This window comes from Gobio gobio, assembly GCF_949357685.1.
Source record: "Gobio gobio genome assembly, chromosome: 16".
In the NCBI taxonomy this organism is placed as follows: domain Eukaryota; kingdom Metazoa; phylum Chordata; class Actinopteri; order Cypriniformes; family Gobionidae; genus Gobio; species Gobio gobio.
In genome coordinates, this window is record NC_137109.1 from 23,304,836 (window position 1) to 23,321,385 (window position 16,550).

General features: G+C 40.0%; 1 protein-coding gene across 1 annotated transcript in view; it reads right to left on the reverse strand.

The window, feature by feature from the left end:
- Nucleotides 1-16,550, reverse strand: part of slit3 (slit homolog 3) — a 59,551-nt gene that overhangs the window by 20,366 nt on the left and 22,635 nt on the right. The window contains exons 12-20 of the mRNA XM_079839753.1: nt 15,892-16,055; nt 13,584-13,719; nt 9,906-9,974; nt 9,031-9,102; nt 8,784-8,855; nt 6,890-6,961; nt 5,147-5,310; nt 4,019-4,143; nt 2,421-2,518 (exon numbers count right to left, since the gene is read on the reverse strand). Coding sequence (XP_079695879.1) covers nt 2,421-2,518; nt 4,019-4,143; nt 5,147-5,310; nt 6,890-6,961; nt 8,784-8,855; nt 9,031-9,102; nt 9,906-9,974; nt 13,584-13,719; nt 15,892-16,055 — 972 coding nt within the window. The remainder of the gene's footprint in view (nt 1-2,420; nt 2,519-4,018; nt 4,144-5,146; nt 5,311-6,889; nt 6,962-8,783; nt 8,856-9,030; nt 9,103-9,905; nt 9,975-13,583; nt 13,720-15,891; nt 16,056-16,550) is intronic.

The window sequence follows — 16,550 nt, forward strand, 5'->3', positions numbered from 1 at the left end:
ACATAGCTTAAAGGCACCATGATAGCTATGGAGGAAATGTAAACAAAGCTATTGTACGGGTTTAGACGACATATTCAGAAGGAATATAGCATATGAGTTATATAGATCCCCTTTCTTTGATGAAAAGAGCAGCCTGAACATTCTGCGAAACGTCTCGTTTTGCGTTCCATCAAAAACAGGCAATATGATGGTGAATAGATGATTGAAGAACTGTTATTCTTTCAAGATAGAGATCTTATGTCCAATGTTGTAGTCTAAACCAGCTCATTCAAATCTGAGGAAAGACCAAGACCAGAAGAGGAAAGACAGGGTCCACATGCAGCCCATATTTTCATGGTCTTCATCTTCAAGTCTGATTCCAAGCTCATATTTTCAGGGTCTTCATCTTCAAGTCTGAGTCCAAGCTCATATTTTCATCGTCTTCAAGTCCAAGCTCATATTTTGGTCTTCAAGTCTGAGTCCAAGCCCATATTTTCGTCCAAGCCCAAATTTTCATGGTCTTGGTCTTCAAGTCTGAGTCCAAGCCCATATTTCCATGGTCTTGGTCTTCAAGTCTGAGTCCAAGCCCATATTTCCATGGTCTTCATCTTCAAGACTGAGTTCAAGCCCATATTTTCATGGTCTTTGTCTTCAAGTCCAAGCCCATATTTTCATGGTATTCATCTTCAAGTCTGAGTCCAAGCTCATATTTTCATGGTCTTCGTCTTCAAGTCCAAGCTCATATTTTCATGGTCTTGGTCTTCAAGTCTGAGTCCAAGCCCATATTTTCGTCCAAGCCCAAATTTTCATGGTCTTGGTCTTCAAGTCTGAGTCCAAGCCCATATTTCCATGGTCTTGGTCTTCAAGTCTGAGTCCAAGCCCATATTTCCATGGTCTTGGTCTTCAAGTCTGAGTCCAAGCCCATATTTCCATGGTCTTCATCTTCAAGACTGAGTTCAAGCCCATATTTTCATGGTCTTTGTCTTCAAGTCCAAGCCCATATTTTCATGGTATTCATCTTCAAGGCTGAGTCCAAGCTCATATTTTCATGGTCTTCGTCTTCAAGTCCAAGCCTATATTTTCATGGTATTCATCTTCAAGTCTGAGTCCAAGCTCATATTTTCATGGTCTTCGTCTTCAAGTCCAAGCCCATATTTTCATGGTATTCATCTTCAAGTCTGAGTCCAAGCTCATATTTTCATGGTCTTCGTCTTCAAGTCCAAGCCCATATTTTCATGGTTTTTGCCTTCAAGTTCAAGCTCATATTTTCATGGTCTTCATCTTCAAGTCTGAGTCCAAGCCCATATTTCCATGGTCTTGGTCTTCAAGTCTGAGTCCAAGCCCATATTTCCATGGTCTTCATCTTCAAGACTGAGTTCAAGCCCATATTTTCATGGTCTTTGTCTTCAAGTCCAAGCCCATATTTTCATGGTATTCATCTTCAAGGCTGAGTCCAAGCTCATATTTTCATGGTCTTCGTCTTCAAGTCCAAGCCCATATTTTCATGGTATTCATCTTCAAGTCTGAGTCCAAGCTCATATTTTCATGGTCTTCGTCTTCAAGTCCAAGCCCATATTTTCATGGTTTTTGCCTTCAAGTTCAAGCTCATATTTTCATGGTCTTCATCTTCAAGTCTGAGTCCAAGCCCATATTTTCACAGTCTTGTCTTGTCGAGAGCATGAGGTCTCGGTCTTGACTCGGACTCAAATGAGCTGGCCTCGACTACATCACCTGCTGAAATCCCAAGCAACCCTTAACATCTATATTTTTTCTCTGCTGTTTTGTCTTTCTGTTGCTTTCCACAAGTCTTGTAGGTCTGATCCATCAGTGTCTGAGGCTCAGTGTTTGATAAACCTCCATCTCCATGGTGACTTGTTGAGCAATAGCAGTAAAACTTATCTCAGCGTTTAGCAGAACCCACGCCCCTTTGTACCCTTCCACCCAGTCCCTGCCCTCTGGCTGCCAACTCTCAGGGGCTACGCCAGAATCTGAAATATTCCACCCACAGACACATAAAACACACAAATCTCTGGGCTCATTTGCTGGCTATTTTTTGTAAAGTCATTGTGCAATTTTGTTTTCTGCTAGATGTGAAGCGGCTGCCCTACAAAAATTGCCTAATACATTACCAAAGTTGCAGGGTGATTTATAGGACACAGGGGACATATATAGTGCCATTACAACAATCTGCCTGTCTCTTGCTTCTATCAAATGTCCAGGGGTATTACAAGCTTTGAATTTGTAATGCACATATTTTGTCCAGATGTGCATTTTAACACAGCACTTTAAAATTAAATTATTTCAGTTTTTAAATTATTTATATCCTTTTGACACTTGTATTCATAGCGATAGTGGAAACAGGCTACATTCAGACCTATGTTGCCAGTATAAGCACCACAACTCAACATGTCAAAATATAATTTGTACAGGTCTTGAAGTACCTGTAGTGCCCGTCCAGTCCTGGTGTGAGATGGCACGTGCCTCCATTAGTACACGGCAGGCTGATGCAGGCGTTGATGGGAATCTCACAGTTACGACCCTGAAGAAAAGGGAAGGAGAAAGAGCTCAGGTCTGACCCTTAGATCCTGGGGCAAAGATCAGAATCAGATAGCTACATTCAAATATGAATGAATAAAAGTATCATCTACAATAGATCATAATGAGTTAAATGTCAACTTCAACGTTAACCGCAATTTACCATTTAAACAGGGTTAAGGAGTGGACATTAAGAGCAATGATTAGCGGTGCTTGCAATGGTTATTACTGTTGCTCATACTTATAATTAGGAAACTGTTCTAATCCCTTTACCCTGAATAGTAAACTACCACCCAGAACACCATAGCAACCACATAGCAAAATAATATAAACATTTAGAACATTAGCAAATGCATATAGCCTAGCAATCACCTACTAGTAGCATTGTACTGATAAGCACCACTCACAGCCTCTTCAGAAATATATATAAATCTTATTTGTTTACTAGTTCTATATCCAAGCCCAGAGCCAGGTTTAGTTTAATATCATGGTTTATGGAAGATGAATGTCAAGCCCTGATCCCTTTACACACCGGGGCTGTAACTCTGTGACTAACATTCTCCATTTCAATTTCAAACAAAGGCTTTTGCCACTGATATGCCTGTTTCCTCTGCTCTCCTCAAAAGACCCATGTGTCTCTGTTTTCTCTCTCTTTCAGTTCCTCTGTTTTTTCTCTTTCTTTCTCCCATGTTTGATTTAATTCAGTACTCTTAAACATTCTAATTAATCTTCACCTACTCCGAGGACAGACGCACGCCTGCAACTGACCTTGGGTGCTGTGATTTTAATTAAAAGACAAGACCATTGGTTCTGTCTTGTAGAGGGCGAAGGGTTAATCTCTTATCTGTTCTTCAACAGAACAACACTGACAGGAATCCCATAACCAAAAAAAAGGGCAATGATTTCACACTGCAGTCAGGACACACACACATTCTCAAAGTACTTTTTGTGTGAAACAGAGTCTGTTTGATGTCAGACCTTCGTTTTGCGAAGCTGTTCAAGTGGTTTTTGCAAATATGCAGCCCAATCTGCTTGAAAAGTTGGTCTAAAATTCAGCTCATGTGTACTATGGTACGTTTATAAAATCAATCTGTTTTAACTCATGGAAGTGAACTGCTTGATGCCATAAAATTTGCATTTTTGTCATTTCTCATAGCTTCTTGTCTCTAAATAAATTGCCTTCGAAAAGCAGCCCACATTCTTCACATCTCTTGCAATGCATTTGCCAACAGCCTAAGACTTCACCCCCAAGGTCACACGGTGCCTGCTGAGCATTAGTCTGCTACACAAACATCGCCTCACAAACGGCTGCCTGAGTACAATAGGAACTAATCAAGAAATTCAGATACAGTAGGTTGAGCTTGGGAAGATGGATGATGATGCTCTCTTGCATGTAATGATGCACATAACTCAAAGGAATATTCTGCATAGTCTGTGCACGTGCACAGGAGGACAGGAAAGATGCTAGCCGAGGATGTATGTGGGCCGTTGGCTGTTCACTCACCTTGTAGCCAAAAGGGCAGGTGCAGTGGTAGGAGCCTGTGACATCACTCACACATGTGCCGTTGTTCTGACAGGGAGACGCCAGACAGGGGGCGCACTTGGACATCAGATTCAAATCTGCTGGGCCTGAAAGGCACACAACACAAAATTTGAATAATAAATGTGCGGAACAGAAGAAAGCAAGAGAATGAGAAATAAAAGGGAATGGAGGTGACATTAAGGTCAGCATGAAAAATAAGCTGACCCTTTACTTGTGAAACAATTATCTGTGCATGTTATTTCTTTGATCAAAATTTTAACTCTGCTCTGACTCTATTTTAGTATTATTTATATACTATTATAGTATTAATATTTCAAATTAGCTTGTATTTTCACATTTACAGTTTCATTTTAATTCTAGTTTAAATGTTAATAATTTTGTAAAAATGTGCATTTGTCATTTTTCTTAGTTTTTTACAATAAATGTTTATATTTAACTTAAATTATTTCAGTTTTAGTTACTTTAGTACTTAAACAAATTTTATTTAATTAGCTGCCAGAGAAACATATCTAATTTTCACGTTTAAGTTTTCCATCTAATTTTTATATTTGATCTTGTTTTAGCTTTACTTCAATTAAGAAAAACTAGTTTATAATAGTTTTAGTTCATGATCAAAAATAAAACTTCTCTGAAATGACTATCCTTTTTGGATAACATCCCATCTTGCTTTTCAACCTTTTTTCCTTCCACTGACTCCATTCTCATATGTACTTCCTCTTCAGAATTTAATCAATTCTGATTGGATAACACCAAGTCCCATCTTACATTTTTGTTCCTCCTCAAATATCATTCTGAAATATGATTTATTACAGAGACAGTGCCATTGCAAATGCCGCTTCTTGCTGACTTTAAGAAGCTCAACATCGTCTCACAATTTCTTTTTGGAACTTTACTTTTTGGAGATTTTTTATTCATAGAAAAAAACTGAGAGGGGGACAGAATATTATTTAGGGAGAGAGGGGAATTGGATCAGGAAATGACGCAGACCGAATTCAAATCTCCTTTTCCCATACGAGCACCACGGCTCAATGTGTCTGGGGCAGAATAACCAGCAGAAGAGAAGAAAGACGAGAGAGAAATGAGACTCACCCTTGCACTGGAAGCGATTGAGGGGGGTGGTAAGCAGCAGTCGGTCCGCCATGTCGGGTGGCCCAGTGCAGCGGGCGATACCAGGCTCTTTAAACCCAGCCTTCACCCATTGAGACAACCAGCGCAGCTCACAGTCACAGTATAGAGGGTTCGCACCTAGAGCCCTGCATGAGAGGAAATGACTGTTACACTTTGTTTGAAAGGAATAGCAGTATGATTTGTTGGTCTAGTGCAATGGACTCCAACCCTGCTCCTGGAGAGTTACCTTCCTGTAGACTTCAGTTCCATCCCTGCTCCAACACACCTGCCTGTAACTTTCAAGTAACCCTGAACACCTGGATTATCTGGTCCAGGTGTGTTTGACTGGGGTTGGAGCTGAACTCTGAAGGATAGTAGCTCTCATGGAGCAGGGTTGGACAGTCCTGGTCTAGTGGTAACACTTTAGTTTTTTCTTTTTAAATAGTGGTGCATTCAAGTCCTCCTGAGAAGTTCGTATTGTTCACAAGATGGAAAGTTCTAATTATAACGTTCAAGTCAGAGCAAGATGGCAGTGTACCTTCTATTAATTAACAACATAAAAAACACAGTTCACCCAAAAATGAAAATTACCCCATAATTTACGCACCCTCAAGCCATCCTACGTGTATATGACATTCTTCTTTCAGACAAATAAAATCTGAATTTTATATATAAAAAAAGCTTTATAATAGCAGTGAATAGCAGCCCAAAATTTGAAGCCCAAAAAAGTGCATCCATCCATTATAAAAGTAATCCACATGGTTCTGGGGGGTCAATAAAGGCCTTCTGAAGCGAGTCGATGGGTTTGTGTAAGAAAAATATCCATATTTAACATGTTATAAAGTAAAATATCCAACTTCTGCCAGACCGCCTTCCATATTCAATTTATGAAAAACGCGTAACTGGTGCGACGGATGATGTCGGACGTAGCACAATCATTTTGAACTGCGAGAGGTGTTACTCTTTCTTTGTAAGTTGACAAAGAAAGTGTAGCGTTAAAAAAAGTGTACAGAAGGTGGGTGATATTTTACTTTATAAAGTTTTAAATATGGATATTTTTCTTACACAAACCCATCGATTCGCCCGGAGCCGTGTGGATTACTTTTATAATGGATGGATGCACTTTTTTAGGCTTCAAATTTTGGGCTGCCATTTACTGCCATAATATTTATTCGTAATTATGATTTTGTGGTGGCATTCATGTGCGTTCAACGCGTAAATACATTTTTTTATGCCTTGAATGCATCATACTACACTCCAGTACATTACAAAGCCGACATCTTCATTTACTATAGACATCCCAATTGCACTTCCTTCAATTCAACAGGGCCTTTATTCCTCAATGGAGACTTTTTTTCCTGACAGTTCTTTTCAATGAGGAAACAAGGAGCTACAGTAGCCCCACTCCAAACCAGCAACAGGAACTACAGCCGGAGAGGAAAAAAACAACACGGCCATAAGCCTTCATAATAGATGCCTTTTAGCTGTAATAAAATTTACAAAGATTTCCTGTGGGACTCGGTCTCCGAGCGCGGAGCACAAGGCTGCACTCTCTCTAGGTTGCACCCGGTAATGAGGTAAAACTTACATTGAGTCTAAAGACCTGAGTTGGTCTCTAAGGTTGAGACTGGGAGTCCATCATTAATAGAGGCAGAGAGAGAACGTTCTCACACTGGCACACACACACACACACACACACACACACACACACACACACACACTTACAGATGAGACAGAGATGTCAAGTGGCTGAAGGCTCCCTCCGGAATAGTTGAAAGGTCATTTCCGTGGAGGGTTCTGAAAGAGAAGAATGAAAAGAAAATGAAAAAAAAAAGCAGTGAGCTCTGGGAGTTGGTTTCATTGTTTTCCACACTATAAATGATGAAAGAAAGACAGAGGGGGAGATAGAGAAAGAAAGAAAGGGTCAGTCATTCTAGGCATTTAGCGCAGATTATAGAAAACCTCTGGCGTTTTTGTGAGACACCAGTGGGAACGGCAGATTTGCATTGAGATTTCATTGTATGCTGTGTCAGTTCTGTTTAATAATTTCTCCTGTTCTATTACAGGGTGCTCAGCCCACACATATACACTCACACTGCAACCTGAGAGCACAATTGGACAGCTACAGACCCATGAGGCTAAGTCAGCGATGGCCCGGGGGCATTCTGGGAAATTAAAAAGTGACAATGATGACTGCCTGGCAGACTAAACATGAAGAGGCCGGCCGGAATAAGGTGGGCGTCCTTTGGTCTGTTTAACATATCTATGCACAAGGGGTGTTGATAGCCTATCCTGCCCAAAGTCACAAAGAACACCATGCAGTTGAATGCCAAGAGACATTGAAGGTTGTTTCTTCAACTATGGCTACACTATAGTGTGTTTATTACTATGGTTTGTTTATTTGTCTACTAATATATTGCAAGAGTGAATATACAGGTATCTCAGGAGAATTTTAATTTTCATATAAATGTTTACACCTGCTATCAACAGATGTAATTTCCACCACATATCAAATCACCATTAAATTATATTTTAAAAATACAAACGCTCTGTCTGACTAATGTCTTACTATTTTCATATCTAACATTTGATGTATCATCAATACACATGCACAGTACCACTTTTTACACAAGACAAACTTAACAAAATTACAACTCAAAATAAATATTTGGTAACGCTTTAGTTTAGGGTCCAATTCTCACTTAACTAGTTGCTTATTAGCATGCATATTACTAGAATATTGGCTGTGTATTAGTACTTATAAAGCACATATTAATGCCTTATTCTGCATGACCATATTTTAAATCCCTTAATCCTAACCAATACTACCTTACTAACTATTACTAAGCAACAATTATGATTTTGAGGCAAAAGTCATAGTTAATAGTTAGTAATAGTGAGAATTAGACCCTAATCGAAAGTGTGACCAAATATTTTGTTCACAAGTGATATTTACCTTGAATTTTGACTTTGCAAAGACGTTGATAATGTTACAAAAGATGTCGATTTCAAATAAATGTTGTTCTTTTGAACCTTCTATTCATCAAAGAATGTTATAAAAAAAAGTACCACGGTTTCCAAAACTTTTGAAAGTATGTGTTATTTTCACATTGACATTAATTATGTTTATTTTACTTTTTTATACTTTGAAATTAGCATAGCAATAATTCATATTCTAAATGTAAGTAATAGTCTATATCTGGGATAAGTTTAACATAGCAAAAAAGAAATAAACAGTTTCCAAAACATTTTAAAAATACTTTCATATGAAAAAAAGTTAAAAATCTGTTAGTTTTAATAAAAAATAAAAAAAAAACACGGGACTTAAAAGTGCTGTTAAAATGTATTGCTTTGTTCCTTCAGAACTTGCTGATGCTGTGAACGTGTTTTTCTAAATCTGCTTTGTTCAGGCACTAATCTCCTGAAGTTAAGTTCATAAGGCAGGTTATTGGGATCTCAGAGAGGTGTTGTGGTGCATTGGGAGTTTATGTGTGTGTGTGTGTGTGTGTGTGTGAGAGAGAGAGAGAGAGAGAGAGAGAGAGAGAGAGAGAGAGAGAGATTGATGTGGCTGTGCAGCAGATCGCTGGTTCATCAGGCAAAAAACAAAAGAGAGTCTTACAGCAGGCGGAGAGAACGCAAGCCATCAAAGGCATGAACCGGGACACAGCGAATTTGATTATAACTCAGGATACTGCAGAGAAAGTGAGAGAATATGAGTTAGATGGAGATGCAAAACAGTAATTTAATGCCAACATTTCTTCCAAAATGTTTTAGTCAGTAGTACTGACTTCACATGACGGCACTGACAAACACATATGTCGACATAGAAACTGTGTTTGATTGTAGGATTAAGGGTGTTAACTTACAGGGTGGCGAGCTGCGTCATGTTGCTGAAGGTGAGAGGGGCAAGAAGACTGATGCTGTTATTACTGAGGTCTCTGCAGAGGAAACACACACAAACACACAGCGGATTCAATTACACGCCCTCAGAACAAAGTCTACAACATACCTCCACAATCCTGGCCAGTTTACTCTTAGAAAAGACATTTAATCTCTAACCTGGTTAAATAAAGGTTATAAAAATGGCCTAAAACACGCATAAAAACTAAACTGTATTTTCTCTCATTTTCGCTAACGAACTGGCAGTTGTGGCTGCCAGATATTCATTTTGAAAAAAATATAGTAACAATGTTTCATGTATTATGGGATGGCATATTGTGAATTTACATTTTACATAAAACATGGCCAATGCTCATATATGGATGGTGCACGGAGTCACACACAAAGACAAAACGCCATCAGGGAAGCAAACATGACTCTGAAATAGTGCAATCAACCCTAGCCTAACCCTAACCCACACTAAAATGTTAAACAAAACACCCTAATGTACATTACCAACAGAAAAAATGAGCAGAAACCTATTAATTTAAATAAAATATAATAATACTGGTATGTGGTGTATCACGCAGAGACTTCTGGGAAAGTTATTTCACTGCAAACTATATGCCAATTCATGGCTTTCACTTGCAAAAGCCATACATTTGTTGGTAAGATATGTAATATATATTTGTTGTATTTGTAATATGAGGTGCCTTATATTTCCTTAAATTCCTGCAGCTTCGGAAATATAAATGGGAATGCTTAAAACATATAAATGAATACATGCAATGCACAGTAGGCCACTTTGTATAAATGTGTGGGCCAAATGAATACATTCAATAAAAAGAGGAGAAGTACATACAGCAGTGTCAGTTGTTTCAGATTAGGAAGCTCTTTGGGCACGGATGTGAGGAGGTTTCCTTCCAAGTATCTGAAACGGTAAGAAAAATCCTGTTAACAGACAAGTTTACAAAGCAAAACCAGATTTCATTTCATGCTTATAAATCAATTTTAAATGCGAAAAATTACCACAAAGTGGCTCTAAATACAGAGAAATTACAGTGAGCTGCCTTGCTGTTTACGTTAGGTTTCAGATCAGAGCTAAAGATCGGCCCGAAGTGTAGCTGCTTGCATTGCTTATCTATAAAATTTGCTCTTTATCCTTGTTTTGCCACTTTTTGACATGCTAAAAGGCTGTTCCCAGCTGAGCCAAGCAGAACGTCAGCAGACCAGACCATTGCAAGATGACAGATGGGGCTTTGATAGGGACTTCAGGGTGTGCTATCATTGTGAGCTGATAATGGGGTCTGTTAGTGAACAACAGTACCGTTGTCAAAACTACAACACAGGAGACGAGGACAATCCTTCTGAAGTTTTCCAGTACGATCCAAGAACAATTACTGTCCTTCTGCTGAAAAATCAACTGCAACAAGGCAAGATTTTTCTGTTTCACTATGCTCAGTAATAAAACCACTTGTTAAATCAGTCTTTATTTGTCGCTTGTTTGATATATTTTCTTCTCTTTGTCATTGTCGTCTAGTTCTATTGCTTCCCCGTCTGTCCATCTATTGCTCTCACTCTCTCTGTTTTAGTGTGAGTATGAGCGGCTCTTGTCGAGTGTAAATGGCCTGTATGTCAGCAGTTCTGTGAAGGCGCTGTATTCTCTCTTCATCTGATTGGTCTATTAGATTAAGACGGGCACCTTTACACTGTGCAGCAAATCACTGACCCTCGTACAGTCTGAGCTGGATCATGGCCAGCACGTGACATGACATGGGCTTTTTTATTCTCTAAAAATGGGTATGTTTCAGAAACTGTATCACTCATGGCAGGCTGATTTACATGAAGACTTGAGTAATGAAGGTCAATACCTGCCACTGTCAATAAATCTAATGACAGTTTGAAACCCGGGGTTTTGTGATGTAGTGTATAAAGCCATGAAATATCACCACTGTGTCCTTGACACACCTCTTACAAGACAGATTTTCCTTGTAATACATTCACAATGTCATTCACTCTCAACTTTTAAGTTTTGGATTCCATATAAGACACCCCAGTCTGCAAGAAATTCCAATCAACAGTAAATTCTTTTTGTACGCTTTTGTTCAGTTATACATACAAACTCTCTCTCCTCCTTCCTACATTCATATTTTGAGTGTGATTCAATGGACAAAAAAAGAGACAAAACAAAAAATAAAGTAAAAGATGATTTTGACTGATAGCATTATTTATTTATATATTTTTTCTTCTAAGGGGCCGTTTACACGACAACTAAAAATGGAAACATTTTCATGTGTTTTGGCGTTCATTTACACGACAACAGTGTTTCGGAGGCTTGAAAATGCTAACTTTTGAAAATAGGATTCAAATTGCAAAACGATACCGTTATCTTCTCCATGTAAACTAGAAAAACGTGTCATGTACATGCGTATTACGCTTTCAGTCTATAGGGTAGTGTTTCTTTACATAGTGACATTGCCAACTACTGGCCTGGCATCAATAATACAGCATTTTTAGTCGTTTCCACGGATCCGTGTGAACAGGGATTTTTTTGACAACATTGTCGTCTGTATGCAAACAACGCAAAGGAAAAACTATAATTATATATTATAATGATTTTATGTATATTAGAGTTTTAATAGGTTTACATGTAAGACATTTTAGTCTGTGTTATTCCTCTCTTATATCTGTTATATCTGTATGTGTGTATGTCTTTAAATGATTTTGGGCCTGCCTGTAGGCTAACGCAAGTTATCATATGACAGGAAGTAGGAAGTAGACTGCATAAAGGAGGCAACATGGCATGCAAACGAGTTTGCTAACACATCAACCAATTGGTGATCACCAGCAGGTTGAGGACTTACCTTTCCAGAAGGCACACCTTATTGGATTATCACTTTTGTGGATTGTATATACACAGGTGGACACATTCACATGGGGACTTTCAACACACTAGGGGCCCTATCTTGCACCCAGCGCAATTGACTTTGTACACCAACGCATGTGTCATTCCTATTTTGCACCCGCGCAAAGCGCGCTTTTCCCTCCACAGAAGCACGTCGCTAAACTAGTGAATGAACTTGCGCTCCCTGGGCGGTTCAGTGCAAAAAAGGAGGCGTGTTCCGGCGCAAACAATCCCTGGTGCTATTTTGCTGTTCCATTAAACAATTGCGCCACTGACCAGAAAAAACCTAGTCTAAAGTCAGTGGCGCGTTGCGCGTTGTTCATTATGCTATTTTAAGGGCGCATGCTTGACCATAATGTATAGCGTGCACAACGCGCATACACTTTGCTCATGTAATCTACACAGATGCAACAGTTATTTTTGCAAATCATAAATTGTTACACTAAAAAATATTAACACATGAGATGACGGAAATCATTGTGGTGTGCCACGAAGATGTGAAAAAATAGGCATAAATCTAGCTTACAAATTATTCAGGCTAATTGTAGTCTAATAATTAAGGAGACCTGTTTGCCCAATAGTGGCAACTTCTGGCAAGACATATATGTATATAAGGACATCTAACAAATTGGTTTGTCCGTCAAGAACCAGGAAAAAAAATCGGTGAGGATGGACGCAGCGATGTCCTCTGCTGGCGTCAGGTCCTGAGTAGAGGCAGATCCACCTCCTGTTACACGGCGTGCCCGATTGATGCTGGCAAGCTTGGACTTTCCCCGTCTTCTGATGTCATTGTAGCGCTTGCGGCACTGGTGCGACGTCCTGGGGATGCCAGCTGATGAAACAATTGTGGCTATTTCCTCCCACGCCTGTTTAACCGACGCTATTTTGGGTGGGTTTCTCCCATCCCCATACAACACAACTTCTCTGTCTTTCACTGCTCTTACAAGCACATCAGTCTCCTCGGCTGTGAACCGCTCCTGGCGTGCGCCTGGTAAATACGCCATAATAATAGCAATCCATAATGGAACTTGCGCACCTGCTTTTACAGGGAATGTTGGATGACGCTCGGATTGGTTTATTCACGTTACGCCCAAACCACACCTATGAATAATGAAGCTACTTCAGACCAACCCATTTTAGATTTGCGCCGGGCGCAAGAGCCATTTATCCCGCCGGGAAAATAGCAACAGCGCCGAGACCCGCCCACAAAGTTACTTGCGCTTCGCGCTTTGACACTTGCGTTTCAGATCGTTAAAATAGGGCCCTAGGACTCTTAAGGACTGTTTTATGGAAGGATGAAAATTGACACTTTTTTAACAGCCTAAGTTTCTAGTTTTATTGTGTTGTTTTAAGTTTTTCATGTGAACATTATAAACACTTAATTTATTCACTTTATTACTGTTGTACATCTCATCTTTTTAAACACTCCCAACCTTACACAGTTGACCCCAATTTTAACTCTTGTAACTCAACCGATTGGGCCGATTGTTACCATTTTAGTGACCAAGTGATCAAGAATAAAAAGAAAACTGGATGTGACATTGTGTGACCTTTGTGAAAACAAAATCCACCAGCCCAGGTTCTGTCCTAAAGTGATTAAGATAAAAATAAAGGGAGTTAGAAGTAGAAACTCACAGTTCGGTTGTATCTTTAGGGATGCCCTTAGGCAGGGAACGCAGCCCTCGGTTACTACAGCGCACCACTGTGTCCGAGCATGTGCAGGAATCCGGACAGCGAGGGGCGGATGGCAGACAGACATTCTCTTCCATACCTGAGAGAGAAAGACATGCATATTTTATGCTCTTTTACATCATGCAAGAGAAAAATGTAATATGTGTTGCTAACAGGTCTAAAATAGAAATTCATCAATTCTTTAAAAGGGAGTAATGGAGGACGGAGAAAAAGAGGGAGAATGGATGAAAGCACAGGTGCTGTGTGCATCGAATTGCATTGCACCTTCTCTGAAAATAGACCTTTTTTCCAGTGTTCTCCAAACACGGGTATCATTATTACAGCGCACGCTCGCTCATAATAAGTGATACAGTGCACGGGAGTTTAAAACCACCAGCTAAATATTGCTTTTGGCCTCGTTTGCTCCACATTTCCTGCAAGCAATACTTGTAGCCTCCTCCCGAGCTGCTTTCATCCAAGCTCTGTAAGATGCTATCTGTAAAATGCTGAATTACCCTGCAGATTAAAAAGAAACAGTGAATTAAGCCATTAATGGGAGGTAATGGAGACTGAGATATGCTCCAAGAATAACTCTCAGACCGAGTCTGGATAGGGGAACGCTGGACCTGGATGTGCCTGCAAACTCAGAAGTGCCAAGGGGGCTTGTTTTACAATGACTGGACTACTTCAAACAACCAAAAATATCTTCCCGTAAATCAATTTAGCTTGACTTTGTTACTCTAACTGTAATTGCAGAGCACTGAAATAGCTAGATGTTGTGGTGGTGAGTTTTTTGGAGCTAAAGTGACGGCGCTCTGCACAAGGAAGAAGAAACTAACGGAATAACAACACATGAGCTCTGACAGACAGCCTCTTCTAACTAATGGACCTCGAGCCAGGGCGATTTCTCTCACTTTGGACCTCTTTATTTCAAAGTGCTTGGCCGTCTCCAGCTGAGCAGGCTCTCTTAACACGATATACCCTGAAGTCCTGGAGCAGCAAAAGAGCTGTTACTACCCAAAACACCCTAACTTTGACAGGGAGGCCTTCTGAAACACAGGACCCCGTCCAGACAGAAGCCAAACCACAGTTTTTTTTTCTCCATTAAACTTTATATCAGTCTCGAGAGGTTTTGTTTTCCCTCGTCTTTATGGACATAAGTTCTTCCCTATAAAAACCAGAGCGGTAGAAGATAATGTTTAGGCCTCCACGCTCAGCATTTAATTTGTCCTCGTGGTGCCCTCTCGGTGCAGCCTTGTGGGAAGTTGGCCGGGTGTGATTTACCCTGACGCTGGGAAGCAGGGAGAGGGGGATGAAGGTGTGGGAAATCCGAGGAGATGGAGCGTAGAGCAAGCCTCGGTCTGGATTGGTGTCTGGAAGGAGCTGATTCAGTGGCCTGATCTAAGCAGTGTGATTTCATGGGAACTGGAGATGGATGTGGTGTGGAGGATGGCAGGCTACTGAGCAAATAGTAGCTGAGGTTTGCAAACCCTTATTCAATGTCCTGACAATGTGCCTCTGGTTCATGAGGAACTGCTTAAAAGGGTGTATATAACCTCTAAACAGGGAAGTGTAGACAAAGAGGAGATGAAGAGTATTTTCATGGACCCCAGAATAATTTGTTGCATGAATATCTGCACATGTTATATATGTAATATATCAAAAGAAAGAACAGAGCATCTGCTTTTAAACAAAATAAAACAAAAATCTTTTATTCTAGCTTCATGCAGGGTAAATTTCATAAATAAAGCAAAATTTTGAGCAAAAAAGCTTTTGCCAAAACTACACCCAGATCGGATTCAAAACGAGGATCAAAACATAGTCCATCAATACCCCCAAAGCTTCACAGCCCTTCCACCTTGCCCTGGGTTGACATTTTATTTGTTAGGCAGTTTTGATTTATATGCTGTTTAATGTTGATGATTGCGTTATTTTACCTATGCATCTGCATACATATGCTATTGCTTGTTCCTGCTTTTGATTCGCCTGTGTTTTGATTCTGAGATTCTGTACTCTTTCAGAAGATGCGTAATAGATCCCCCCAACACATAACAGTGAAAACGCGGAAAGCTGGATAATTTTGTCAATGACGGGGAAAGAGTTAAAGGAGTCAGGCTATACATGTTCCCTTTTCTGTGGTAAAAACCCTGTGATGCACAACTTGTTGTGGATTATTGCTTTATTACACTCTTTGCTGCAGGCATTACTGATCCACCAACAGAGCAAGCAGCTTATATTGTGCATGAGGAAGTGGCCCAAAAAAGAGTTATACCGTCACAGGAGAAATCAGGCACGGCTACATCCTGTATAGGGATCTCCTTCAGGAAGGCAGGTTTCTGGCAGCGTGGGTTGCCACTAACCACCCTGGTCTTCTTAAGCCACAGTCCCAGCCAGGCTAAGTGACAGTCACACACGTAGGGATTAGACAGCAGGTTACTGTACACAAACAGAAAGAAAACACAAACCTCATTACTATATAATTACAATGGAAAGCAATCAGCAGTGTTAAATTACCACATAAACAATCAAACTTCAGGCCATTTAACACAGCAGGAGAACTACATGGGTGAATTTGCATTTAAATAGCAATACAATTACATGACTGCGATGCGACCTGCAATGCTGACAATAGCAACTTTTGCAATGTTATTACGCTGCTATAATACTATAACAGCCACTAAAAACAAAATGCTTTGAAAAACTAAGATGAAGGCTCAGAAAAAGACACAGATACATTTTGGGTACAGAAAAATCCATCAACCAATGGCTATTGGGACCGCTGTGTCGGAGGCTTCAGAATCAACTTATTGACCCATTTTTCATGCGCCCTTACTGAGTTCTGAAAGTTTAGGTGGTGGCACACAGACCAAAATCATAAAACTGTAGCCTTGAGTTGAAAGCATCACCAGCAAACACTCTAGAAGGCCCACA